General features: G+C 48.7%; 2 protein-coding genes across 14 annotated transcripts; both read right to left on the bottom strand.

The window, feature by feature from the left end:
* Window positions 1-1,777: 1,777 nt before the first annotated feature.
* Window positions 1,778-17,362, bottom strand: PPP1R2 (protein phosphatase 1 regulatory inhibitor subunit 2). Of its 13 annotated transcripts, none has more exons than XM_068145617.1 (7): window positions 17,184-17,362; window positions 10,883-10,990; window positions 9,829-9,909; window positions 9,459-9,562; window positions 8,020-8,199; window positions 5,058-5,105; window positions 1,778-4,585 (listed from the first exon to the last, which is right to left on the bottom strand). In XM_068145617.1, the coding sequence occupies exons 1-6, from the start codon at window positions 17,324-17,326 to the stop codon at window positions 5,101-5,103; spliced, it is 621 nt and encodes a 206-aa protein (XP_068001718.1). In that variant the 5' UTR covers window positions 17,327-17,362; the 3' UTR covers window positions 1,778-4,585; window positions 5,058-5,100. The 13 variants fall into 13 exon arrangements, with proteins under 13 accessions (XP_068001718.1, XP_068001719.1, XP_068001720.1 ...); XM_068145618.1 differs by having other exon boundaries at window positions 1,778-4,553; XM_068145619.1 differs by having other exon boundaries at window positions 1,778-4,390.
* A 799-nt stretch (window positions 17,363-18,161) lies between these two features.
* APOD (apolipoprotein D) lies at window positions 18,162-24,022 on the bottom strand. The gene is made up of 5 exons (XM_068145611.1): window positions 23,926-24,022; window positions 22,755-22,908; window positions 22,345-22,466; window positions 20,503-20,591; window positions 18,162-19,329 (listed from the first exon to the last, which is right to left on the bottom strand). Exons 2-5 carry the CDS (start codon window positions 22,875-22,877, stop codon window positions 19,094-19,096), a joined length of 570 nt encoding a protein of 189 aa, XP_068001712.1. The 5' UTR covers window positions 22,878-22,908; window positions 23,926-24,022; the 3' UTR covers window positions 18,162-19,093.
* Window positions 24,023-27,980: the final 3,958 nt, after the last annotated feature.

Raw genomic sequence — 27,980 nt, 5'->3', positions numbered from 1 at the left:
GTGCTGGTTGGGTTGTTGGTCCTCACTCACCTTGTAGCAAAGGACTGCAGGACAGTGTAGATTTCTGATCCCTTAAGAGGAAAGGCTGCTCAGGGTTCCCAGATGTAAACATGACAAAGGCAAAAAAGCAGCAGACACCTGTGCTTATCCTCAAAGGCAGTGACAGAGAAGTTACACTTGGCAAGGACAGACTAACTTCAAGTGACACTGCTCTCTGGCCTGCAGTTACAGGGACACCCAGCTGGGAAACTGGAGTTGATGCTCTTCATTCTGCTCTTCTGAGAGTTTGAGGAACCACCCTACCCTGCTCCCACTGAGCCTGTTCCCACACCCCCCAGTCGTCTTTCTGAGCGGTAGGATTAAACAAGGCTCTTTGTGGTCAGCACTGAGTAATCACTCGAAAGCACTGAGTAATGGAAAATGACTAACACCAACTGCTCCTAGGGAAGTAAAACTATTCCACAAAAAATCCCAAACAAAAACCTAAGAGCTGGACTTGCACGTGGATTTCACAACAGAAACGCTGCCCAAATGGTACAAAAGTTTCTAACGCTGCATTTTCACTGCAAGTGTGGCACTGTGGACCCCCTAGCCAGACTAGCAGTAGTTTAGTTTGGGTGAGGGATAGGACACACAAATACAGTGTCATATCTCTGTAATGCATATTTGGAACTGACACTTTAAAGAAATACAAAAATTGGCCTCAAACCCTGAACTTGCTGCAACAAAAAGCTTCCCTTGGCTCCTGTGAAAAGACATCGTGAGAGAGGGACAGTAAGGGTAGAGCAGGCATTCAACTTCTTGTAAAGGAAAGAAATGTTATGTTCTCCTTCATTTTGAGTCCTGTGTCCAGTTCTGGGCCCCTCAGGTTAAGAAGGACATTGAGACACTTGAATGTGTCCAGAGAAGGGCAATGAGGCTGGGGAGTGGCCTTGAGCACAGCCCTGTGAGGAGAGGCTGAGGGAGCTGGGGTTGCTTAGCCTGGAGAAGAGGAGGCTCAGGGGAGACCTCATTGCCCTCTACAACTACCTGAAAGGGGGTTGTGACCAGGAAGGGGTTGGTCTCTTTTTCCCAGGCAACCAGAACAAGGGGGGACAGTCTCAAGCTGTGCCAGGGGAAGTTTAGGCTGGAGGTGAGGAGAAAGTTCTTCACCAAGAGAGTCATTTGTCATTGGAATGTGCTGCCCAGGGAGGTGGTGGAGTCGCCATCCCTGGAGGTGTTCAAGAGGGGACTGGATGTGGCACTTGGTGCCATGGTTTAGTCATGAGGTCTGTGGTGACAGGTTGGACTCGATGATCCTCGAGGTCTCTTCCAACCTTAGTGATACTGTGATCTTTCTATGTTGACTTGTTTTTCCTTGTGAGACCAAACAAAGAAGTTAGGGAGAGAGAAAATAAGGGAAATGGATAAAGAAAAAAAACCAACAAAGGAGATGAAGGTAGGTGGAGGTGATGGGACACTTGAGGGGTGGAAGGTGTGAAGACTGCAGGGGGTGAGCAAGCTCACTAGGAAAAATTCAACCTTTTGTGTGGTGCTGCTGTTTTGAATTCATGATCCAAACTGCTAAATCTACTCTCTCCCGTCGAGGTAGCCCAGCAACCACAAAATCTGAAAGCAGGGGCAAGCTGATGTATATCAAAGTTACCCTGAAGAGTGCTTCCTCATTTACAGGGAGGAGGAAATTGCAGTGTTTATTTAAGAGCTCATGAACACACCTGCAAGCTTCACAGCAGCTGCTAGTTTCTTCTAAAACAAAGTCAACCCAATACATCCAGTATGAGTGCCACAAGGCAGTAAGGAAAACAATGGTTTTATTTGTGTTGTGACACTTAACACTGGTTGCAAACAATGATTACATTTGTGAGGTGGTATCATCATAAACACCACAATAAGCATGTTACAGAAACAAAGAGTTGTGGTAAGGTACACAAGTTCAACACAAGAGAGGGAGCTTTCAGAAAAAATACTTGCACTTCCCCTTAACTGTGTACAACTTGGTGTGAAAGAATCTGTAAGGACAGAAAACCCCCAAACCTTTGAAGATGAAGTTAAGGCTCTCACTTGCAAGTGCTCTTCCTACTGGAAGCCTACTGAAAATAATTTCTCTGAACAGGATGCAGCTTGAAGACTTAACCTGTGCAAGAAGCTTCACCGTGCTGATGCTGTGGAGTTCCATGTCCACGTTAGTAAGGGCTGGGTGTCTTTTGTCTCCTCCTTACACCACTCTACTGTATGTATAAGCCTTTACCACATGCACCCCAAAATGTACATGTGATACAAGCTAAGCCCCCATTATATGTGAAAAAGGCCTTTCTTCTCTTGTCTCCATCCAGCAAGAATCTGTAACTGGTATTTCCAGACTAGAAGGTAATCAGGCATCCCTTTGCAGAAGAAAAGCTACAGGGAGCTATGTGTAGTTACTGCAAAGTAAATTTGCCTACTTGAGCTTTCAAAATGCAAGAGGGTGTAAGCCTGGATAAACACCAACCTTTTGGTTGGAAGCCCTCCCGGTAAGTGATGTGAAGAAACACAAGCAGTATTTTTGCTGGCACTGAAGAGAATGAAGAACAAAGCCTTTAATAAAACCCATAATTGAAACCAGTACAAGTTCCCAAGTAGCATCTAACTAAAACTTGGGGGCTTGGTGGTGCAGAAAAAGGGAGATCACCCAGACAACTGAAAAGTATCTGACTGATGAAAGGCCCTACTGTACATCCTGAGGTTCATCTTAAAACCATCTTCATGCATTTATGTCCACTCTACCTCCCTCAAAGCTTCATAGCCATTTCATCCAGGACTTGGGAAGCCATTAGAGGCCAGGTCTTTACTGGAAGTTAGCAAACTTGGGGGTTTAATGTTAAAACGTTTTGCAGGTATTGTAGGGTACAAAGTGCCTGGTGCTGAGCTCCAAAATGAAAATGAGTTCTTGGATACAGCCTAGGATGAAAGAAAGCAGAGCATCAGCTCATGTGAGAGCTGCTTCTGATGGATTCTGCCTTGATTGCAGGTACTAAGTACCCACTTGGACTTAGCAAAAAGTACAAGTGATTGGTTCTGCAGCACTGCAGAAGATGCCTGCGCTACCCACATCCACCTGTCAAAGCCTGACCCATTCATAGTCCAGCTTTGCTGAGTCCTGCCACTCTCAGCCCTGGACTTCACTGCCCTGGCTGGGGCAGACCAGGCCAACAGCTGGTCCAGCTGAAATAGAGGTTGGTGCAGACATTTCAATACTGCAAGCTGGTCTATAAAGGATGCAGACTTCAAGTTTTGAATCCCTGTTTTAGGGCCCAAACTTAAAGCTCTACTAAGTGACTTCAGGAGTCAGAAGTATCTAAACATTCCTCACCCTTGTTTATTCTATGAAAGTCACTGTGTCTTACACAAAGAGAAACAGCGTTCTCTACATAGAAAAATTAGCATCACCACACTGGACTGAATCAAGAGTTCAACTCCTCCTTGTGAAAAAATGCTATTGATCCCAGTTCAGGTCCTTAGAAAACTCAGTATCAGACAACTGACAGCCCTGTTACTTGCTAAGGAGAGGAGACAGCTGGGAAAGGCACTCTACAACATCCACTTAGCACAACTCATCAGTATCTTTGGCAATGCATCCCTTCTAGTGACTTCTGTATAAATCTATCAAAGAAAAGCATCCTATTGCCTTACTCACTCTCAGTCTGAGATTTCATGAAAGCTCACACTTGAGAATGCATGTAACTGTAAAATAACTTTCATTCCTTTATTCAAACTTCACATGTACAGTGAACAAAAAGACACTTTAAAATAGATCCATATAATTCTATGGATTTTTGCAACATATCAAATTCAGATCAAAGTTAAGATATACACTGTGTTCCATAACCAAGCCAAAGCTTAAGTGTACACTTCATTTGTGTAATAAAACCCAGGAACTACTCTGAATGCTGAAACCATTAACCAGTCAAATTCCACAGAGTGGGGAGTTGTTTACAGTCATTTGGGAGGTTCAGAATCCCTCTTCACAGGGCTATACAACCACACTGTAAACAAGCATCTGAATTAGGCAGTTTCCCTTCTGTTCTTCCAAACAACTTTCATTTTACAAAAGCAGCTGCTGGAAGCTGTACAGACACAGGACAGTTTAGACCACTAGGTTTCAGTATGCATGTTGCCCACCCCAAATTAGTAGGAGATCATCAGCAGTTAACTTTATATAAAGAACAGCCAGAGACTAAACTCAGCTCATCTTTACAGTCCTGATGTGGATTTGCTCGTGGTTGGGTGTTTTTCCTCAGGGGCCAGCGGCACAAGCACTCTTCATGCAACTGTAAAGGACCAAAAGTTTGAAACAAGCCAGAAGAGCAAGAGTGGGTGTGGTTTTAAGAGAGGAGTTGGAGGGAACTTTCATCTTCTCCACAAAACATCCAGTCCCGATGGGAGAGAGAAGCGACAGTCAAACGCAAAGTTCAAGTTCACACATCTCCAGTGTAAGAGCATTTCCCTCCACGTCAGTACTGCCTTAGTCAGAAACCAACCACTGACTCCAAACACCACCTCTCTTCTTCCAAAGACTGGGAAAGTACAGGCAATAACATACTGAAATCTAGATTAACAGGTCAACACTTGACAAAGAGGAAGGGGAAATAAAAGGCTGCAAGACTTAAATAATCCCTTTTGAAACTGCTTAACACATCTCATAAATAGCTTGCATGTTAATCTGCTATATGCTGTACCATTTGGCTCTTGAATCCCAAACCTTCCCATAGGAGATACCACACACAGAACACTGTCAAATAAATAGTGGGGAACCAAAAGATGCTGGCAAAGTCTATTTACATCATTCATGGAGTCATAAATGGGGAGTAGCTAGAGAAGTTCCAGCGAAACTGAAATGCTGAAGCAAGCAATCCTAGGGCAGTCTGTAACAACTTGATCTTCCACCCAAAACCTTGGCTGCTAGAATCCATAGCCAAAAAGGTACAGCTACTTGAGGCAAGAAAGGAATGACCCTTCCACTTAAAACACTTAGTAGCCCACAACAAAGACAAGGGCAAAAATATGCAAACAGTTCTCACCATCACTGTCTGGACTGGCCATCTTCATTTCAATCAGCAAATCTCAGTCTGTAACCAAGAAAGGCAACTCAGATTAGCAGATCTGGTGGTATCCAACAGAAGCCTTCTTAAAAACCTAAGTCTTTAGCCCCTTCTTCAAAAGGAGATTGCAGAGATTAGAAGAGTACTGTTAGTTTTACTCAAATACAGACAGACAGGATTAGAGGGTGGATAGGAGCACTGGACAAGAGAAGCATAGAACCTTTAAGGCACCTTTATGGATAAAAAAATAATGAAATAAAAGTTCCAAGTGAGAAGAGGGTCACAAATTGCCTGAAAAACAACCCAAGATCCACTGGAGCCCTAGAGTCACAGCAGGCCACTAAAAAAAATTACTCTTCTGTCACATATTTACCTGGTATGATCATCACTACTGCAGAAGTCACATTATTCCACAGGAATAAAAGGCTGACAAAGATTGATAGTTTCAGACATAATAAGTGAGTGGTAGCCAGAGGATCTCCTTAACTTCAGAAGAACTGAAGTTGAAGGGAAGAAATGATCAAACTTTAGCTACACTGCAACATGCAGAAAAGGACATTTCCTTGGTGGTTAAAGCCAGTGGCTGAGCTGTTAATGAGTTTAACAGGGATGCTGATAAAAGCCATCACAAAAAGCAGTTCCTGCATCACCCCATACACTGAGTTAAGAAAACTCTGGGCTTTGCTCTAGAAGAAAGCACTTTGAAGAGCTCCTTGAAAGCTATCCAGATAAATAATCTTTCCACATGCTTCCAGTCCTAATAGGGGAATCTGAGGAACAAGAATATTAACAGCACTTTGATCCACTTTCATGAAGAAAACAATCAAATTGAAACACTGTTTGAAATACCCAATTGCTTATGTGACCAAAGCATAGACTAGCAAAACCCCAACTAGCAGCTGTTAAAACCAGCTATTTGAGAAATATCCTCTAGCTGTAATACCTCTTTAATTAACATTTATAAGGGGATTCTTCTGTGCCCTAAGAATAGAGGTAAGTGATAAAGAGATGTCCAAGTTTTGCTGTATTAACTTCTTTGTGTTGATGTTAACACAGCTGTGTTGCTGAACATATATCAGCTCAGTGTAGGAATGTCATAAAACACGGGCAGTGGCAGAAGACAGAGGTCTCTTCCAACCTGGTTTAGTCTATGTATGTATTCTGTGTAAAGGTTTAACAACTTTGTCCATATTCCATCATCCTTTGACCAGCCCTGCATGAAGAATCAAACATGATCAGTTTGAGGCTGTCCAGTTCACCACCTGCTACAAAACTGAGACCAGTACTTAACCTCAGACAAGCTGGTAAGTACAGAGACTGAAAGCTATCATAGTTGAGGCAGAGATTAGGGGATAATGAAGCATCAGGGTTTGTTAAGCAGAATCATACAAAACAAGAAGTGAAGATTTAAGAGCTGCATCCAGTTAATGGAAAGTAGTTCTATATGCCACAGTGTGAAGGTGAACCAGTTAGTTACTGGAGTTACATTGATAGAATCTATTGGCCATGAGCAGTCTAAAATTGATAGTTACCAGTTGTGGCTCTGAAGCTGGTTATGAGGCAAGGTGGAATGGACTTCAACAACAGAGATGGAAAAATGCTGCAAAGGTGTGCCTTCCTTCCACTGGTGAATGCAGCTGGGGAGCGGAGTTGCCTCTGTTTTACAGCAGAGTGCAGAGAGATGGCAGCTTCAAGCCATGGAGAAAGGTCCTAAGGTTGCCTATTGGAGCCCTCCTTTCCCCTGGAGAGTGAAGGTCTAGTAAACAGCCATTATAAGGCCTATGTTAAGTTACTGGATAAAGGCAGTCCATTAATGGGTCTCAAACATAGAGCAAAAGACCCTTTTGGAGCAATTATGAAGGCATTAGCCCACCCATAATAAAGAATAGGACTGAAATGTGCTAGAGTTCAAAACCAGGTAACCAGGCAAGTCATCTTTATTATGTGCAATTTAAACTGATTTTAGAAGTCTTCCCAGTTCACATGATTCTGAAAAGCAAATGTGAACCAAGTTAAACCCATGCAGCATCTTCCCAAATCTGAAGGCTGTGCTAATAACTCATAGCTTTGCCAAGCAATAGATGAGTGAGGCTTAGACTTCATTGCCACTAGTCTCATGAGCAACAGATGTCTACCTTTTCAATGCCAAAAACTTGTTTCAAGTGCTGTTAAACAGAGCTGGGTGGTGAACAGCTGTAGTTATTCACCAAGCCACCACAAAAATTAGGGACAGTTATCTACCCTTTTCACCCAGAGAGAAGCTTAAAGATAAACAGAAGGTGTCAGCTCCTGTAGTTTTGTGAGTTTCCCATCAAGAGACAGCCCTGAAGCAAGTTCCAGAAACAACTCCCAGTCAGAAGTCTCAGATTTTCTTCCGGTACCTGCAGTAAAAGCCAAGCTGATGGTTTTATCCCATACTATAGAAGTGAACATTGCTGCTTCAGGACCAAGTGCATTCTGAAGTCCTAACAGCAGTTTTACATTACAGCAAGACAGGCAGAGATTCTTTCTGGGGCAGTTAGATACACTTCTCTCAAGAGACAGGAAGCATTCATGCCAGTTTCCCGCTACAGGGTGGCTTGGGAGCAGAATGGGAACTAAACCATAAGACCAGGCGCTCCCATGTGGGCACAGCTTCAAGTGCTCTGGACAAGACAACTCCTCCTTGAAAAATACTGGCAACTTCACTAGCAAGAGTGGCTTATGCTGGGGAAACAGTATAAAGTTTGTCACAAGAAACACAAACCCACAGGCTTTTAGGAGTACTGGTGGGTTTGGTACTATGCTACAAATCTACCTACCAGGACGACGTGCAGTACAGCACACAGAGCCATACGCACACACAGCCCCTTCCAGTCACTCCCACACTTCAGTGTCTTCATTTCCCAACAGATGAAAGGGCCACCAGTACATAAACATGCTTTGTTTAGTCATTGCTCACTGTGTTCAGCAGCTTCTGTATTCATTGCTTCTGTACCTGCAGCATCATGCATCTCTTCATCTTCATCATCCTCCTCCTCTTCACCATGCAGCTCTTTTGCGATGAGCTGCCTTGCCAGTTTGATGTTTCTCCCCTCATTATAGTGCATTTTTCTCTTCATCTCAAACTGTTTCTTTTTCTCTGTGGACAAACAAATGCAAACATTTATTTCTTCCCTTCAAAAAAACCATCTACTTACTCCCTCTTCAGAGAGGCACTAACTGCTTCCTAAGTCAAATGTATTGCTACCTCCAAAGTCCATTGGTTAGATGACCAACCAACCACTGAATTAAGATTATTTTCTTCAAGCAGTGGAGTGTTCTTTTAAGTGAGCTTGACTTACAAAAAGGAGAGTAATTAGTGGACTGGAATGGCTGGAGCACTTTTAAAAGAACCTGTCTGCAATTTAAGAGCAAGTGTGCATCAAGAGAAGCAGCTAGTAACAGCACACTGCATTCCAAAGTTTCTCAAGTCTCGTTTCCAAGTAAACTTAAGGACAAATTGAGACTTACTGGTGGGATCAAGATGAACTTTTGCAGATGTCTGGCTTGACTCCTGGCTAGCTACCAAGGAGCCAGCTATGAGAGATATTTACCACATGGAGAAGAAAATACTTTCTGCTTTCCCCACAGCCTGAAGCCTAAAGTTTCATCTATATGGTCTAAGGAAACTTTGCTTATTGGCAGCCCCAACATTTTTTTCCCCCCCTCAAAGGAAACAGCAATATTCTCCAAAGAACAGGAAGGTTATGTGCTCAAAGTTGTTGCCAGGAAAGACGAGAAGCAGCAGCTAGATAAACCAAGCCCAAAACCTTAGAAGCATTGCTGTTTGACTGTTTCCTCAACATGTTCTAGCCCAAGCTACCACAAAGCAACATCTTCACTGCAGATGCAATTTGCTTTGAAACAAATGCAGATTACCTGCTTGATCCATCTACCAGTGGCTTTGGACACAACAGAAATAGCATTGGTTGTTAGCAAGCAATTAGTAGCAGCTTAATCACAGCAGTACTCACTGAATGTTTGCTAAGTCTACCTGAAATGTGTTGAGATAGAACCACTCCCTCACCCCAAACCAGAACAGCTTCTGATTTGAGACTTCCAGGCTTAAGAAGAAGCATTCCAACATCTTAAGTTGGTATGGAGGAGGGAGGAACCAGGAACAGCAAATTCCTGTTTATATGTCGATCTCACACTAGATAGTAACAAACACCATATTTGTTTAATCTTCTACTTACCCTTCAGAGACTATTTATCTCCATTTTCAAATTACAAACATTTTTCTTACTTATTTTTCTTCCCATGTATCTCTTACTGAAAGCTTTTAACTATTTGGAGGAAAACAAAAAACCAACCAACAAAACCCAAACTCAAAACCAAACCAAAGCAGCTTATGCCTACCTCGTTCTTCAGGTGTTAGCTCGTCATCCTCTTCCTCCTCCTCACTGCTTTGCTCTTGCCTTGCTATTACCTTGGGTCCTTCACCTTCAGCTGCTGCTGCCAGCCTATGTGAATCATGCAATACAAGATACTGATAACAGCAAGGTTTTTGGAGATTTCAGAACACTCATGCTCTGTTCTTTACTTTTGCCATATTTATGTGCAATAATGACATGCAGGAGGTGTCAGTTACCAGTGGCACTATCAAACACCCATAACTACTGGATTTGACAACAGCACAAATCTGGCTTCCAGAGAAAGCAGCAACACCTTTCCATGAAAATGAGAGAGTTACTTGAACATGTAGACAATTTCCTATGACAATACTTACTTTTTACTCAAGACATCTGCTTTTAAGGGCTCATTTGATTCTGAATCACTCACTGCATCCTCATCATCATCTCCTACCATGCTGGGAGGGCAAAGAAAGAAGTAACTTCCATCAATAATTTGCTGCTTGAAATTTGCTTGATAGAACAACAGTCAAAACTTTACAACAGTGAATTAAGACTCCTTTCATACTTTTAAAACTCCAAATCTAATGTAAATATTGCTATGGCAACTTTCTATTCCAGCATGCATTTACTGAAAAAAGTAGATAGAACAGACCAGGTTGGAAGAGAACTTCAAGATGATCATGTCCAACCCATCATCCAACACCACCCAATCAACTAACCCATGCAACCAAGCACCCTATCAAGTCTTCTCCTAAACACCTCCAATGATGGGGACTCCACCACCTCCCTGGGCAGCACATTCCAATGGCCAATCACTCTCTCTATGAAGAACTCCTTCCTAACATCCAGTCTGAACCTCCCCTGGTGCAGCTTGAGACTGTGTCCTCTTGTTCTGGGGCTGGTTGTCTGGGAGAAGAGACCAACCCCCTCCTGGCTACAACCTCCCTTCAGGTAGCTGTAGAGAGCAAGGTGGTCTGCCCTGAGCCTCCTCTTCTCCAGGCTAAGCAACCCCAGCTCCCTCAGCCTCTCCTCATAGGGCTTTGTGCTCCAAACCCCTCCCCAGCTTTGTTGCCCTTCTCTGGATACCTTCCAGCAACTCAACATCTTTCCTAAACTGAGGGGCCCAGAACTGGACACAGGACTCAAGGTGTAGCCTAACAAGTGCAGTGTACATTACATTTACTCTATTAAAACCCTAAAGCCTATGAGACATAAGCCTTCTAAAACTTCACTTTGTCCTTTTTGACAGTTCTCCTCAACAGCTAGAAGCCTTTATCGAGAAGCTTGGTCAATCTGAATACATGCCACATATCCAGGAAGCCTGCACAGTCTGTCAGGCAACCAGCTACTGTAAATAATCAACAATCCAAGTCATTTTTGCTGTAAAACTACTGTTCCATCTCTAGGACAGCAGTTTGTCAAGCTTACCTGTGATAAGGAGTACTTGGCTCATCTATTTTCATCTTGCCATAATCTTTGTCTGCCGGGTGGTACGTGGCCAGGATGTTCATTTCATCCCACTTCTGGGATTTTTTACTGAAATAAGAGCAACAAAGTGAAGTTTGCTTCTAGTCTAAAACCAATTTGTTCTGCTCAGGAGGCAGTGCACTACACTTTCAGCATGGTATGACACATAGGTATGTTCAAAGTATGGCTGTTAAATACTTTTCCACACATACTCCAGTTAAGTCATGACAAATAATCAGTGCAGCTTGATTTCCCTAACAAGTCACAAAACCTCTCTGTTTTTATATACATGCATCATATTTTTTCAAGATACTATGTTGAATCCCTGACCCCCAAGTTGTCTCTTCTTTCACAAGTTCCTGTGAAATCATTCTTCCTCTTATTAAACCCCACAACAACACAGCAAGACCAAATAGCTTCCACCTCACCTCTGCTCAGCGAGCTGCTGTGATTGTTGGTCAAACTGTTACACAACAAGGAGCTTCCTGCAGTCAAACAATTAACACTGAACAAGCTGGTTACTAATACTGCCTTTGTCATGCTAAACGATAAACCAGAACTGATTTGCTGCTGTAACCAAGCCAAGAGTTTCACATTTTGCAGCCAGCACCAATGACGTTACATTGCTTAGAACTTCCTCGGCTAATCAGCAAATATTCCATTCCATGTGCATTTGCAGCAATAAAAGCCCACACAGCTTGACAAAGTAAGACACAAGGAAAGCAACTGCCCTGGGGCCAGAGGAAGTTACCCCTCCACAGATCTAACAGCCATGCAAATGTTTAATCAACAGGAGCTACCAAATTTCATTTGTTCTGCTTCATAGGAGGTGATCAGTCTGAGGACAGACTGAAGGAGTTGGGGCTGTTCAGTCTGCAGAAGAGAAGGCTCCCAGGTGACCTAATTGTGGCCTTCCAGGATCTGAAGGGGGCCTACAGGAAGGCAGGGGAAGAACTTCTCAGGATACCAGGTAGTGATAGGACTAGGGGGAATGGAATGAAGCTGGAGGTGGGGAGGAAGTTCTTCACCATGAGAGTGGTGAAGCCCTGGAATGGGTTGTCCAGGGAGGTGGTCGAGGCCCCGTTCCTGGAGGTGTTTAAGCCCAGGCTGGCTGAGGCTGTGGCCAGGCTGATGTAGTGTGGGGTGTCCCTGCCCATGGCAGGGGGGTTGGAACTAGATGATCCTTGTGGTCCCTTCCAACCCTGACTGATACTAGGATACTATGATCTTCCCCTTAGACTGAACCAAGAAGTGTATCTTTGGGAAACTAATTCCACTACTTAATATTACCTTACATGTTAACATATTCCTGTTGCAAATTATTTGAGGAAGCAAATGCCACAGGGCTTTGTTGGGGTTTTTCTTTCTTGTTTTTAAGGGGGGGTGGGGAAAGAGGGAGGGACAGGCAGCTAGAAGACACCTACTTAAACACAGATAATTCCAATGAATTTGAACAATCACAGTCAATCTCAGTAACACAGCTGCTCTGGAGCAGAATGCTATCTGTAAAACAAAACTGATGAAGCAAAACGCCAAGCACAGACCAGACTTTCACAGAGGGCACTGAATACTATGATGGGAAAAACACTCAGGCACTAAAAAAAACCCAGATGTGGGAGTCGATGCTGAATCCCTGGCATCACAGCCTTACCTGCCAGAAACCAGTACAAATCAGGTGAACTTCATCCCCTTAGCATACAGCAACCAATGTCAAACTCTCCTGTTTGATGCTTGGGAGCTCTTTAGTCATTCTGGCCGAACTGCAAGGCCAGGACTGCAATCGAAGCGGGCAGCACGTGAGTCACACTGCCGGCTCCACTCACTGCCTGCTCTGGCAGGCCAGAGACTCATGAGCTTCAGGATGACAAAGCAAGAGCTCCACTCTAGGAACACCAGTTATTCAAACCTATCTATTTAGGAGCTGGAAAAACCCCAGCCAAACACCTGCTTACAGTTCCTCTGTGACTAACATAAGATGATCATATGGCTACATACTGAAACCAGGAGAATTTCTAGTAGCGACAGCAGTTGGACCACGGTATGCAGCCCCTGTACAGAGACAAAGCTTAGCTGGAGAGGAATTATGACAACTGGGACAAACTCCCATCACATGCTTTGTGTTCACCACATCAAGGTTTAATGCCTGAGCTCACAACTCAATACCTAATAATAATACTGGCAACCTTAGAAATATCTCACAGAATAGAATAAGCCAGGTTGGAAGAGACCTTCAAGATCATCAAGTCCAACCCATCATCCAGCACCATCTAATCAACTAAACCATGGCACCAAGCACCCCATCAAGTCTCCTCCTAAACACCTCCAATGATGGGGACTCCACCACCTCCCTGGGCAGCACATTCCAATGGCCAATCACTCTCTCTATGAAGAACTTCTTCCTAACATCCAGTTTAAACCTCCCCTGGTGCAGCTTGAGGCTGTGTCCTCTTGTTCTGGTGCTGGTTGCCTGGGGGAAGAGACCAGCCCTCACCTGGCTACAACCTCCCTTCAGGTAGCTGTAGAGAGCAATGAGGTCACCCCTGAGCCTCCTCTTCTCCAGGCTAAGCAACCCCAGCTCCCTCAGTCTCTCCTCACAGGGCTGTGCTCCAAACCCCTGCCCAGCTTTGTTGCCCTTCTCTGGCCATACATGTATTCCTGACATACACTGCTCTCATAGTTAGCCCACAGCCAGCAAGTCACTAACTTGCCAGACAAGACTGAGGAGGCTTTCAGTGCTTTAGGTTTTTACATTCATTTTTCTTAAACTCAGCTGCCAACAGTAAAAGCCTTGGAAGTGGAACACCTCCCAGAGCACCATTTAAATCCAGCCAGGGAAAAAAAAAGAATGAGGTAAGCAGACAAACATTTTATTTCACCCTTCCATGCAAAAAGCCATCACAGGAGAGTGACTAAGTGCAACAAAACCCTACACCTTCCTTGACTGTCTCCAATTTAGCATGTTCAGGCATGCCTGAGGAGCATAACAATAATAATAGACCTTAAGACCATCACAAGAAAATGCTTTCTGACATGCCCTCAGATGAAGAAAGAGGCAATCTAACCTTCATCAGGAAAATGAGATTTGGAAAAAAATCTCTCAGCAGCTCTCATTTGTATTCTCTCACATCCTCAAGTACACATAATCATTTATTTTGACACCACACCTTGACAGACAAGACATCTCTGTCGCAGTATGAGTCAAAGAACACCTCTCACACCTCAGTTGCTCCTACCATGGCAGACTCTTCTCTTGCTTGTTCCAATGCTGGTTCTTGGGTGCATACAGACAGAGGTGTACTTAGATACTTGGTAAAACATTAGATCAGGTCCTACAGGAGCCTCAAGGCAAAACCAAACAAACACAGGAATGTATCTACCATTAAACCACCAGGTCAGCTCTCAGGATGCAGTTCCAGTCCTGTGTCCAGTTCTGGGCCCCTCAGTTTAGGAAGGAGGTTGACTTGCTGGAACGAGTCCAGAGAAGGGCAACAAAGCTGGGGAAGGGTTTGGAACACAAGCCCTATGAGGAGAGGCTGAGGAAGCTGGGCTTGCTTAGCCTGGAGAAGAGGAGACTCAGGGGTGACCTTATTGCTCTCTACAACTACCTGAAGGGAGGTTGTAGCCAGGCAGAGGTTGGTCTCTTCTCCCAGGCAGCCAGCATCAGAACAAGAGGACACAGTCTCAGGCTGTACCAGGGGAGGTTCAGACTGGATGTTAGGAAGAAGTTCTATACAGAGAGAGTGATTGCCCATTGGAATGGGCTGCCTGGGGAGGTGGTGGAGTCACCATCTTTGGAGGTGTTCAGGAGGAGACTTGATGGGGTGCTTGGTGCCATGGGTTAGTTGTTTGGGTGGGTTGGATTGGTTGATGGGTTGGATGCGATGATCTTGAAGGTCTCTTCCAACCTGCTTTATTCTATGTGTCCTGATTTCATATGCTCCCTTCTTGCATCACATTTTCATGAGGGAGGTTTCCCAAAGAATTTTACCATCAGTAGCTATGTGCAGGGCCAGCAATGATGCAAACACAGAAGAGCTCTCCTGAGCATGCTGCTTTAAAAGATGACAGCTGACACAACGAGCGCTTTCATCTGCAGCTATTTTTAAAGGTATTCAGACTTGCATTTCAACATCAGACATCAGCAGAGAAGCTACTGAGGGAGTCACACAAAGAGAAGAGATGTCTGAATGTACAAACTTCTGTTTAAACTCCAAGGAAAATCAGAGCTGTACTACTTATCACTCTCTTAAGTACCAAATTATTTCGCTGAAGAAAGAAACAGCACTGACAATGAAGTGCCACCAATCAAAACCAACACACACACACAGACCAGCTTTAAACACTCTATATTGATCTTCCCAGGAAATCTTCTAATGCAGCCAGCATGTTCAGCCAACAGCCTTTAACTTGCAAAGGCAATTTCAGCATTAATTTAATAGACTTTATTGACTCACATTGCTAAACAGGAAACAGAAGCTGGCTTGCTGCCCACTATCACTGCTTCACGCAGCAGCCTGCTGTGTGCTGTAACCAATACACCTTACACTCATCCGTTTGCACTCGACTTCTGATGATGCTACGAAGGATTGTGGCTACAGAAGAGGCTAGCAAACACTGGGTTCTGCTTCATGTCTGGTGTGGCAGTAAACACCTTGTGCTGCTTTATATTGAAACTGAAGAACAGGGGAAACAAATTGTACCATAGCACGTTGCTAGTTACACTCACCTTTATGAAAAACATCATCTCATTCCTTCAGCTGCAGTCATTCTCCCTGCAAAGCAGGGGCAGCTAACACAGGCAACATAACAAACCCTGGGTTTGCTTTCTCACCTTTCTGACTTTAGACTATGCCCATGACTTAAGTAGGCAAAGAGGAAAGGAACATTACCATAATTGGGGGGGCGGGGGGGAAGTCAAAATTCACCACCAAACAGCAAATTGCAGGGACAGTTTATTTTATCGTTACTTCTCTCCTTGCAATACTGAGTGAGGTCCCAAATGAGGGAAACCATCAAAGCAATCCTAGAAACAGAGAGTTCTGGTCAAACATAGAATAGAATAGAATAGAATAGAATAGAATAGAATAGAATAGAATAGAATAGAATAGAATAGAATAGGAGGTGGTCGAGGCCCCGTCCCTGGGGGTGTTTAAGAGCAGGCTGGATGAGGCTCTGTCCAGCCTGATCTAGTGTGGGGTGTCCCTGCCCATGGCAGGGGGGTTGGAACTAGATGATCCTTGTGGTCCCTTCCAACCCTGAATGAAGCTATGAAACTATGAAGAATAGCATAGAATAGAATAGAATAGGTTGGAAGAGACCTTCGAGATCATCGAGTGCAACCCATCATCCAACTCCATCTAATCAACTTACGATGCAACGGAGTGTCAGAGCAATGTTAGGCAGTGCGTATTGGGTGCTAATAGCAGGAAAAGTGCAAGAATTCTTCCTGGCCAAGGGCAGCTGCCAGCTGGCTAAAGACCACTTCTCGCGTATTGGCACTCACTGAGCGTGTTACAATCAAACCAGGACTGTCTGCTCATTCTAAAGACAAAGCACACACCCGATTCACACGCTCGGGTGCGAGGTCTTTACAGCTCAATCTTGCACAACTGAGACTACATCTTCCTTGCGTTTCGATCCAGGAGAGGTCCTCTCCCCAGGGCCACGCTTCTGGTTGCAGAGAAAGAAGTTATCTTTGAGTAAGACTCGACTCAGGCTAAGAGTAAGTCTCCTGTGGCAAAGCGTATTTCCCGAACCTATCCTTCCAGCCACCGAAAACCCTTTCTGCTTGCCTTTTTGTACGAGCATTCAGAAGTAATACTGCGCCTGCAAGTATTTCGTAAACCGCGAGGAATCGCAGCGGCTTTCCGCGGCCGGGCTGCGCTGCGGGCTCAGAGCCACCCCCACCCACGCCAGGAGCCGCTCGGGCAGCCCCCACAGGCTCCGCTCAGGTGCGCAGCCCCGGCAGCCCCCTTCTTCACCGCCCCTGCCGGCACCGCAGCCCCCGCCGGCTGCTTCCACTGCCCAACCGCCCCCGACGCGGGGAACGGCGCTCCGGGACCGCCGCAGCGCAGGAGGCGCCGACCCGCCTGCCCACTTCACGTCCTCCCCGAAACCCCCTCGCTGCAGCTGCCGCCGGGGAGACCCCGGACGAGCGGGGCGGAGGAGGGCAGCGGGGCCGGGAGGGGAAGCCCTGCTGGGACCCGCCTCCGCCCCACCACCACCCGGCGGGGCCCCGCTTCAGCTGGGCGCCGCTCCTTACCCGTGCTCGGGCTCGTCCTCATCGCGGGCCGAGCCTGCCCGCGGCGGCGCCCCTGAGGTCTGCCCTTCCGGCGAGAGCCTGCCGCCGCTCTTCTTGAGGATGCCCTTGATGGGTCCGCGCCCCGACACCGACTCCGGCTCCATCGCCGCACCGCTCGCTTCCGCCCGCCGCCGCCTCGCCCGGCCCCCGCCCACTCGCGTCACAGCCGCCGGCGCGGGAAAGCAGGAAGGGAGGCTCTGGCGGTCGCGCCCCCTGGCGGCCGGCGGACCGTCACTTCTCTGGCTGCTCTATTCCAGCGCGGCCGCTGTGGGGCGCTGTGGATGACGATTTGACGGCGGGGCTGCGGCTGTCGCGGCTGGGCGTCCGGCTGCGCTGCCTGGGCTGGTGGAGTCTGTGGCGGTGCTGGCCCTGCACAGCTGCTGGAACTCTCCCTCTTGTGGGGCGAGAAAGCGCTTTGCTGCGCAGCCCCCACCAACCAGGGCCCCGCCGCAGTGAGCAGAGAACATTTCCTGCAGAGCTACAGTATTACCTGTCCGCAGCGTTATTTATCCGTGTCATCAAAAGCGGCAGGCGATGGGGCTCCCTGGCAGCCAAAGCCACCGTGGAGGCTTGCTGACACGGCTCAGACGATGGGGGAAGCCTACACAACCTACCCCCGAGGGCTGTATTAGACCTCCAAGCTCCTGGAGCAAACCATTTCACTTCAGACACGGTTGCTCTTCTTGCATTCTATTCCTGTTCTCACAGTGCCGTGGCCTTAGAGAGGCAGACCCTGCGTGCCCAGGCAGACCCTGCGTGCCGAGGCAGACCCTGCGTGCCGAGGCAGACCCTGCGTGCCCAGGCAGACCCTGCGTGCCCAGGCAGACCCTGCGTGCCGAGGCAGACCCTGCGTGCCCAGGCAGACCCTGCGTGCCCAGCCCCCCTCGCTCTGCTCCGCAGGGCCGTGCAGCTGGGAAGGTACAAAATCCCCAAAGCAGATATTTTTATTTCATTTTTAATGAGTTGCATCAGTGCTATTCAAGCAGAGTTGTCACCGTGCCTGGGGAGCGCCTGCCAGGGCAGATGTGGTGCCAGCAGGTACTCAGCATGTGTGAAAGCAATGAGCAGGATGTTAGGCAGAGCCTACTGTCTCTCTCTGTTCAGGAAAAGCCATGGGACAAGATAAGGGAGCAAACTTGTCTTTCTCTGTCTCCTTATGGGTGATCTCAGAGCTGACCCCTTGGGAGTGCAGGACCAGTTGTATTTGAGGCAAGCCAGTACAGACACTGTGGATGGAGCAATGCTGGATTTCTGGACAGCTTTTTAGCTTTCTCAGACTTTGGATGCAAAGGGCCAGATCCGAGTTCGAGTGAGGGGCTCTGCTGTCTTGGCAGTAACACACATCTACAGGCCTACACATGAAAACATGAAGACCTCCAGCCTCAGTTCCCAGGCTGAAGGACTGACCCCCGTGCCTGGGAAGGCTGCTGGGAAGGCAGTGCCTGTGGGGACTCTTGACCACCACAGACCTCTGTCAGGCCCAGAAGCGTCAAGACAAAACATGAAAGAAACCTGGGGGCACACCACAGAATGTTTCCCTGCAGGACTAATGCTTGAACATCACATCTCAAACCCTTTCCCATCCACATTCTGGAGGACTAACAGCAGTAGCAGAGCTTCATGTCTGCACTTCAGGGTTTCTTTTCTTCACCCATGACTTGAAATCAGTCAATTACTCTGCAAAAGTCAGAGTGAAATGAAGAAGTGGGGAAAGCGATAGAGGGAACAGCAAGGAGTAACTCAGGACTGGCAAACTACCATTAGCAAAGGGATTATTACATTCCTCTGTTACACAGAGACATTCTAATGGATAATAAAGCAAGCCACAAAGTGTATCACTGGTCTTGTGCTGTGTCACTGTGTTCTGGGAGCTACATCTCAGGAGGGCAGTTAGCATGCTCCGTGGGTATCATTTTATCAATGTCAATCTTGTAGGTCTGGAGAACGCCCTTCAGTTGCTCCACAGTGTCAGGGTGCATCTCAGGAGCTCTTGAAAGAATCCAGGCATAATCCATGTGGAAGAGCCAGAGGATGTTAGTGCAGGAGTAGACCAGTGAGTAGTTTTCATAGTCAGTGGAGATGACCCAGTAAGGGGCAGAAGGCATGACTAGGAGAAAGAAAGCCACTGTGAACACCATGGGCAACCGACTCTGGATTGCACTGCAGCACTATAGCCCTGGCCCCTGGTGCTGTCCACACTGTTGCTGTCCCTGAGCCACGTAACTGTGGCCAGTACAGGGAGCAATAATTTGTAAAAGCCTGTCAAGACTCCTTGCTCTGCCCAGAGAGACTCAAGAAAGCCACAAAGCCCTGACTAGGAAGGTCTTCCTGGAAAGTTAATGCTATGACCTGAACAGCCTGGGCACTGACAACCAGCCACGGGAGTCTGCTTTCTGGCAGGAAGGAGCTCTAGGGCTGGGAGCTGACAGTGGTGATCTGAGGAGCACAAACCACCACCACCTCCCTCCCCACCACCCACTGCTCCTTGCAGCCCACTGGAGCCTGGCTGGTGGGAATCAGCATGGCTTAGCCTGTAGCAGTGCATAATTAAGTCTGGCTGTGCCCATGAGCTTTAATTGTTCTTTCCATACCCCTGCTCCCCCCATCCAGATAACTCATCTGTGTGTTATGGAACAGCCAAGGAAAAGGTGTGAGAGAGCAGAACTGACAGGGAGCCAAGAGGAGACTGCTGCTCTCTTTCCATGTATCGTGTGGTCAGAGGACCGTGCTGGGCACCACGAACCAAATGCACTGCACCTCAGCAGTGACAAGGGGAGCAAAAGCAGGCAGAACCATATTAATAATGGTTATTAAAAGGCACTTGCAAGCAAAAGCAGGGTGGACTGGCATCTGTATGACTACATTCAGAAAAGCAAGCCTGGTCCTAGTCCTGGTTCTTGCAGGGGCTGTGGGGCTGCCTCCTCCAGCGCTCCCCATCTGTGAAACAACCTGGAGGGATAGTTATGCTGCAGATCTTTCTTGTTCTGAGGTCACCTGGTGAAGAGTGCTCCACCACTGCAGGGGTTGTTGTTGTAAGTGATGTGTAAATGTCACCAAACCACTGCCTGCTGATCACAACAGCTGTCCTAACCCTTTGCCATTCCTCTGCCATGCTGCACTGAAGTCACCAGGGCAGCTTTTCCAAGTGCTTTGCTAGTCTTGCACCCCTGATGACATGGCAGTGGTGCCTGCTTCCTGCAGGCTCTGCCCTCCTGTGCTGCTGAGGCCATTGGGCAGCAGGGAGCTGGTGGAGGCTGCAGGCCACCAGCTATGTACTTACACCAGTTAAAGCGGACACCCAGCTTGGCTGGCTGCTTGACATCCATGTGCATGATTTCCCCTTCCACTTCATTGATTTTGCCATTGGAGCTAAGGGGAGAACAAGGTAAGAAAGAAAATCAAGGGAGCTTGAAATCACTTTCTTCCCCCCCTCCACTAAATCATCACTCCTGATGCATCCACCTCCCAGGAGGCAGCTGAAACACACACCAGCTAACCACAGCATTCCTGGAGGGACAGCTCAGCACGGAGGGTAGCTTTGGCAGCAGCCAGGACACACCAGGTCCTGGGCCAGGTGCACTGGGTCAAATGCTCTCCCAAACAAAACCACCCCAGTGCCCCAGGGTGCCTCTCTCTCAGTGCCCCTGACAGTGGGGTGTACTTCAGTGCCAGGGGGAGAGTGAGAAAGAAGAGAGAGAACGAGACCCCTCCACACAGGGCAGGAGCATCCCAGCACTGATCTCGGAGGTGCCAGGGAGCAGTCCAGCTCCTGCTAGTTGTGGAAGGCATGCATCCATGTCCCTCTAGTCACCCGTGTTTCTTCCACACATTCCTCCACAAACAAATTACCTGTCTCTGCTTGGTGACCCAGGGTTTGTTTCACTGCTTGTTTAGAGCACTGCCCTGCTGGCAGCAAGCCTTACAACTCGGGCTGCCCATCTTGTAACTGCATTGTTAACTCAGATACCTCAAGACCTGAAGGCTCCCTGTGGGGGAGGAAAATTTCATGCTTCCCCATGAAACAGGACCACTGAAGGAGGCAGAAGCTAATGCTGCCAGAAGCAAAGGCCAAGGGGCTGATGCTGGAGCCATGCACAATGCACACCTGACCCAAAACGTTCCTGACATTTCAGGGTCCTGAGCAGCTGCAGCAGTGACACCAGTGGGCAGATGAATCTCCCACAGATCAATGAAGGTACAAACAAGTGGGCAGCTGCTTGCCAGGCACTGCCCTGGCGCTGGGGCTGCAGAGACAGTGCTGCACAGTCACTGAGCAGCATGGAGGCTGCTCTCTGCCAGACACGGGGGATGTGTTGCTGCCTTGTTGTTATTGTGAGGCAGAACAAAGTCCCCATGCCATGCCAGGAGTGCAGGGGACGGGGCCGCGCTTGCCACTCGCTCCCTCTCTTTTCATTCAGCCCCTCGCAGCAGCCACCAACAGATGAATGCATCTGTCCTGAGAGAAGTCAGAAGGGGTTGGGAGGATTGTGAAGTATCAAGTATAATAAAGGGAACAATCAGTGCCTTCACTTTGCTGACTGACTGAAACTGGCAGTGACTGCTGAACCCCTCGCACAGCAGTCGCTACCGGTGCTGTGCAAATGCTCCAGAAGAAGGCTGACAAATTCTTGCTTGAGTGAAAACAACCCATGTGCTTTCATCAGGCCCCTCTTTGCAGCAGGAAGGAGTGCAGGGCACAGGCACCTCTCAGCATGCAGGGGCACAAGGTGGTGGCTTCTGTCCCATAAGCAGCCCTTGGGGCATCCAGCTTCTTAGCCATGACTGAGGAATCACAAAGCAGTCAAGGGGGAGATCCAGCCTATTTCACAATGTAGTCACCATGTGCATTTGAGCTCTCTTCTCACTACTCACCTTAAACAGCAAGACAGAGACCTGGTGAACCCCTGGGAAGCACTGGCCATAACCAGAGCCCCACATCTCTGCCTTACCTGCAGCAAAGCCCACTATCCCAGCAGAGCTACTGCAACCACAGGGTGCCTCCCCCAGCACCACCAGACCCAGAAACAGGCACTTTAGAGAAAAATGACCACCCAGGATGGCAAGAGAGGTGAGGGGAATGTCAGGGCTGCAGACAGGACATGGCCAGAACACAGACACTTACAGCATCTCCTTGTTGATCACCTTGAACTTGCCATTCTCCTTGAGCGAGTAATGTGCCTGGACACATCTTCCTTTCTCAAAGCCCGAGGGCAGCTTCTCTATCTCGTACCATTTCCCCAGATACTGAGGGAAGAAAGCCCAGAGAGATGCTTTTAGTGTGGAAGGGCTGAGGCAGAGCAGCCCAGCTTCTTTGCTGGCATGGTTTTGCCTGTTTGGTTTATTCCAGCATCCACCTGTCTGGCTGCAGAGGGCAGTGGGGCTGCAGACCCACACTGGCAGCTCTGGCACAAGGCTTCAAGACCCTTCCTCCCATTCCTTGTGCCCTACCCCACACACCACTTTGCTGTCAATCCCCTGTACCTTTAGCCTAACTCCCTACACACTGTGAGGGTTTTAGAAAGCTTTTCACACCTTGTTGATGTCAAAGTCTTCTTGAACAGATGGATCTGGGCATGGTCCCATGTGAAACATTTGGCCTTTCCCAATGCCGAGGAGGCCAAGCAGGACTGAGACCCGCACTGCTGTGCCCAGCATGGCTGTGTCAGAATGCAGGTGAGAAACAGACCTGGGGAGGAGGAGAATGGCTGAGTTGGGGCCTTCCTGCAGCAGAACTTTGTGTGAAATACATCATGGACAAGACATCTGCATCAAAACACCTTGGGAGCACAGCAAGTGGAAAAGGATTAAGAGAAGAGCACAAAGACGCTGTGCAAAATAAGTCCTCAGCCCCAAACAGTCCAAGCCCTGCCTGTGCTCACCCTGTGCCCATCAGCTCTGAGAGAAGCAAGGCAATACCTGGTGAGAGCACATGGACCCATCACCTGCACCTGACACCTAGCAACTCAATGGTCTCAAAGGTCTCTTCCAACCTGGTTAATTCTGTTCTATTCTATTCTATTCTATTCTATTCTATTCTATTCTATTCTATTCTATTCTATTCCATTCCATTCCATTCCATTCCATTCCATTCCATTCCATTCTATTCTATTCTATTCTAACCTGTGGGAGTGGCAAATGCCCACAGACATGAAGGAGTATTGTCATCTGTCCAAAGCTGAGGCAGGGGGAAAGGCAGGGGTGTTTGCTTTAAGATGCTGGAGCACAAAGGAACATGCTCCAGAGCTGGGGCAGATCTGGCTCAGAGGGACATCCCCACCTACCCCAGTAAGCTGATGGGAGGGACAGTGCAGCTGCCTCCAGAGGAGGTCTTTAGGTCTTTCTGTGCCAGGATGCACACAACACTGCAGGGTGGGGAGGTTGGTTGAGACACAATGAGCACCAAATAAATCATGAACTGACCCCCAGAAGTGTGCTACAAGGAGGGGAAGGACACACTTTCCTGTAGAGCTGAGGCAGGAGCTGTTACTCCCCCCACAAGCAGCTCCTGAAGCCAGGATGCTGCCCACATGCTTTGGGCTCTGCCTGGGGCATGTTGGCACCAGAGACCCAGCAGCACAGGGCTGCTCTGCAGGAAAAGCAGTAGCATTGTCCCCAGGTTTGAAAGAAATCCCAGTCTGCAGACATGGGCCCCACTGCAGACACAGAGAGCTCCCATTTTGAATCTCTTAGTTCAGAAACATACCTTGGCTGCCAACGTGGAGTGATGCTCTGCAGAGAACCAGGGCTGCGAGGAGCTGCTCTGCAGGGCTCTCTCTGCCTCCTCGTTTTATAAGCCTGCTGGGATCATCATTATCCAGCACCACCACAAGCCACTCCCTGGTCCTGGACGTGTTTTGGGTTTTGGCAGGCCAGTCAGCTGCCTTAGATCTGCAGCTGGTACAAAGCTGGAGATGGACTGCAACTTGGCTGCTCACCCAGGCAAACAAAGCTCCTCACACGGCAGGGTTATCGCCCTGCAGCTGCAGAGCTCTCTGCCATTCAGCTGCTCGTGGGAGCCTCAGAACTGGGTGCAAATGGCAGGGGAAGGGGAGAAGTGCTGTGGCCTTTGTGGGGGCTGGGGACACCGGTGTCTCCCATCCTGTTCTCTCTGCCCCAGCAGCAGCCACTGCTGTGCTGCCAGGGTAGATCACAGTATCACAGTATCACAGTATCACTTAGGTTGGAAAGGACCTCGAGGATCATCGAGTCCAACCGATCAACACAGACTCCATGCCTAGACCATGGCACCAAGTGCCACGTCCAATCTCCCCTTGAACGCCTCCAGGGTCGATGACTCAACCACCTCCCAGGGCAACCCATTCCAATGACGAATGACTCGCTCGGTGAAGAACTTCCTCCTCACCTCGAGTCTGAACCTCCCCTGGCGCAGCTTGAGACTGTGTCCTCTTGTTCTGGTGCTGGTTGCCTGGGAGAAGAGGCCAACCCCTTCCTGGCTATAACCACCCTTCAGGTAGTTGTAGAGGGCAATGAGGATGTGCAACCTCCTTTGCCAGGGGCCACTTGAAGTCTAGAGACCCTTCAGAGCACTGCAAGGTCCTTGTCCCCATGGCAGTCAGGTACCTGGGGAGGATTAAGTAGCAGGAGGCATTGTAAGCTTGTCTGGGGAGCTGAAGGCCTCTCAGCAATTTTTTCCTCTAGACTTCTACATCTCACTAGAAGAGAAGATGCTGGAGCAAGTAGCTCCATGCTGACCTGGCAGTTTTTCCAACAGGTGCCCAGCAAATGACTTTGACAGCAGAGCAGCCATCTGTGATGGCAGCCACAGCGTTATGTAAGGAGAGTTGAGTAACAGACAGGATGCTCTCTGTGTTTAATTACATTTTCTTTTAACCTAATCTCTGTTGAGACTTTCTCTCCAGGTGTGTTTCTACATGCTGTGCCACGTGTCTTACACATGCACACACATGCTCTCAGACCCCTGGGTGCCCAGATGCTGCCCCCAGAGCCACAAGTAGCTCAGTCCTGTCCCTTACTGGGGCCTTGCTGCTGAGGAGTGGCCTGAAACATGGCCACAGCCAATGTGCTTGCAGGACATTGATGGCCATCACAGCTCAGCATGGCTCACCCAATGCAGATGCAAGGTTGATGGCCAGGGATGAGAAACTCTGGGGATGCTCCTGTCCTCCCACCTCCAGCACCCACCAGCACCCCTTGCTCTCACAGACCAGGGCCCCACTCCATGCCTGACCTGTTAGCAGGACACAGCTCATGAGCCCATCCAGCTTCAGTGCACACCAGAGCAAGAAGAGGTCAGGGGAAAGCATAACCTTATAATTGCACCTAACCATGGGGTGGGGAGAAGTCATCTCCACCTGGCAAGCACTTCATACCCTGGAGCAGAGGAGGGGAGGCTCATCAAAGGGCAGGAAGCTAGAGCAAGGGTGGGAGGACAGGAAGGAGACCTGAGGAGAAACCAGGGCAAAGGGGGGGGCACCAGACACGCTCTGAACGCTTCATGCAAGAATGAAGCCACCCCCACATTTCTGGGTGATGAGGCAGCTGCAGGGCAGATGTAGGGTGAGTGCAGAGCACATGGAGCTGAAGTGCTGCCCCTGAGGGGTGTGCAGCCAGGGCAGATGGGCAGCGTGCACAGCCCGGGAGGCAGGGGCAGATGGGGCTCTAGAGGTGGCACAAGCTGCACAGCATGTCCAGAGCTGGGCAGATGGGGCTCTAGAGGTGGCACAAGCTGCACAGCATGTCCAGAGCTGGGCAGATGGGGCTCTAGAGGTGGCACAAGCTGCACAGCATGTCCAGAGCTGGGCAGATGGGGCTCTAGAGGTGGCACAAGCTGCACAGCATGTCCAGAGCTGGGCAGATGGGGCTCTAGAGGTGGCACAAGCTGCACAGCATGTCCAGAGCTGGGCAGATGGGGCTCTAGAGGTGGCACAAGCTGCACAGCATGTCCAGAGCTGGGCAGATGGGGCTCTAGAGGTGGCACAAGCTGCACAGCATGTCCAGAGCTGGGCAGATGGGGCTCTAGAGGTGGCACAAGCTGCACAGCATGTCCAGAGCTGGGCAGATGGGGCTCTAGAGGTGGCACAAGCTGCACAGCATGTCCAGAGCTGGGCAGATGGGGCTCTAGAGGTGGCACAAGCTGCACAGCATGTCCAGAGCTGGGCAGGCAGAGGCAGCCCTCGGTGCAGGCTGTGCATGGGGCCAGGCAGCACTGCACTCAGGGCACCCGTGGGTGGGTTATGTCAGCTGGGGTTTTCTCTTGTGACTCCTTGTCCATCGTGGACCCAAGGCTCAGTTGGCCTAGAGGGGGAGGCAATGGGACTGAGTGCTGCCAGGACAAAGAACCCCATTGTGGGAATAAGCTGGAGCTGCAGGTGAAGTCCAGCCAGCTGAGGGCTGGGGCAGGGCAGTGTCACACCACCCTTGGAGCTCTACCTGCAGCCAACCTGCCTTAGTGCAGAAATGAGATTGTCCCATCACACACCCCAAGCCACCCTGCAATCAGATCCTGGCAGTTGTGGAATGGACAAGCTTTAGCCAGCCAGGGTGGGCAGGGACCTGGCTCCCCAGGGAAAGGCTGTCCTGTCATGCTGTGTCCTCCTGGCATCTTTCTACCTGCCATGGGATGGAAAGGCAGCTGGAGTAACACCGTGCTCTCAACCCTGTGATGAGAACCTTGGCATCACTTAGGAGAGCAAGAAGCTGCCCAAGCTCTTACCAGCAGGAAAAGTTTCCAGGGGAGGCTCTGCAAGGACCAGGAACTCTGGGCAGCCCCTTCATTTATGGAACACCACCAGCTCCAGCCCTAGGATTCAGTAGCCCAAGGCTCCATACTCATCCCCTTGAGGAAGGTTTCAAATCCAGATGATGTCTGAGCTCTCAAATCCATGGGGGTGGCAGAGCTGCCACGGTCATGGCTATTCTGCACCATCTTCTAGGAACAGACCTTTCCAAGCCCCATGCCTTTGAAGCCCTGTGTTGGAGCCTGTCTTCAGAACCTGTAGTGTCAGGGCAGCACATCCTGGTACCTAGGACATCCTAGGAACCCCAACATAGCCACCATGGAGATGCCATTGTTTGCATGGTCAGATCTTCCCACCTCAGGAGCTGCCTTTCATCCTTTCTCTGTCTTTGTCTCTGGCAAGTTTACTTTTGTGGTTTTCTCCCTCTTGTAAAGGGGCTTTGGGCTGGCCAGACGAGTTGCCACATGTGCACAGGAACAAAAATGAACTTGCAGGAGGCAAGAGAGAGAGAAAAGGAAGGCAGGTGGGAATTTTCCTCCGTTTCTAGGAGTGGCAAGAAAGTGCTTTGAAATCTGTTCATGCAAAATGGTGTGACACTTCAAATTACAGTGCTGACACCAAAGGAGGTAAACAGACTCTGGAAGCATGGACTGGCCTCTGGGGTATGGAAATTCTGTCCAAAGCAAGGGCACAAATGATGCTGTGATTCATGTACACACAATTAGTGAGTTGCACTCCACCCTGGGACTCATCCAATTATACATTCAAACCACAAGAAACCAAAGACAGAGATTTAAGAAGCCTGGAAAGAAAGAGAGAAAGAAAGAGAGAAAGAGAGAGAGAAGGAAAGAAGGAAGGAAAGGAGAAAAGGAAGGGAAGGAAGGGAAGGAAGGGAAGGAAGGGAAGGAAGGGAAGGAAGGGAAGGAAGGGAAGGAAGGGAAGGAAGGGAAGGAAGGGAAGGAAGGGAAGGAAAGAAGGAAAGGAAGGAAAGGAAGGAAAGGAAGGAAAGGAAGGAAGGAAGGAAGGAAAGGAAAGAAAG

The sequence above is a fragment of the Melanerpes formicivorus genome, unplaced genomic scaffold (assembly GCF_026170545.1).
Source record: "Melanerpes formicivorus ecotype bairdi unplaced genomic scaffold, bMelFor1.0.p_v2 SCAF_12, whole genome shotgun sequence".
In the NCBI taxonomy this organism is placed as follows: domain Eukaryota; kingdom Metazoa; phylum Chordata; class Aves; order Piciformes; family Picidae; genus Melanerpes; species Melanerpes formicivorus.
The sequence above is the reverse complement of the archived record's forward strand: the minus strand, read 5'-3'. Positions and strand labels throughout refer to the sequence as shown.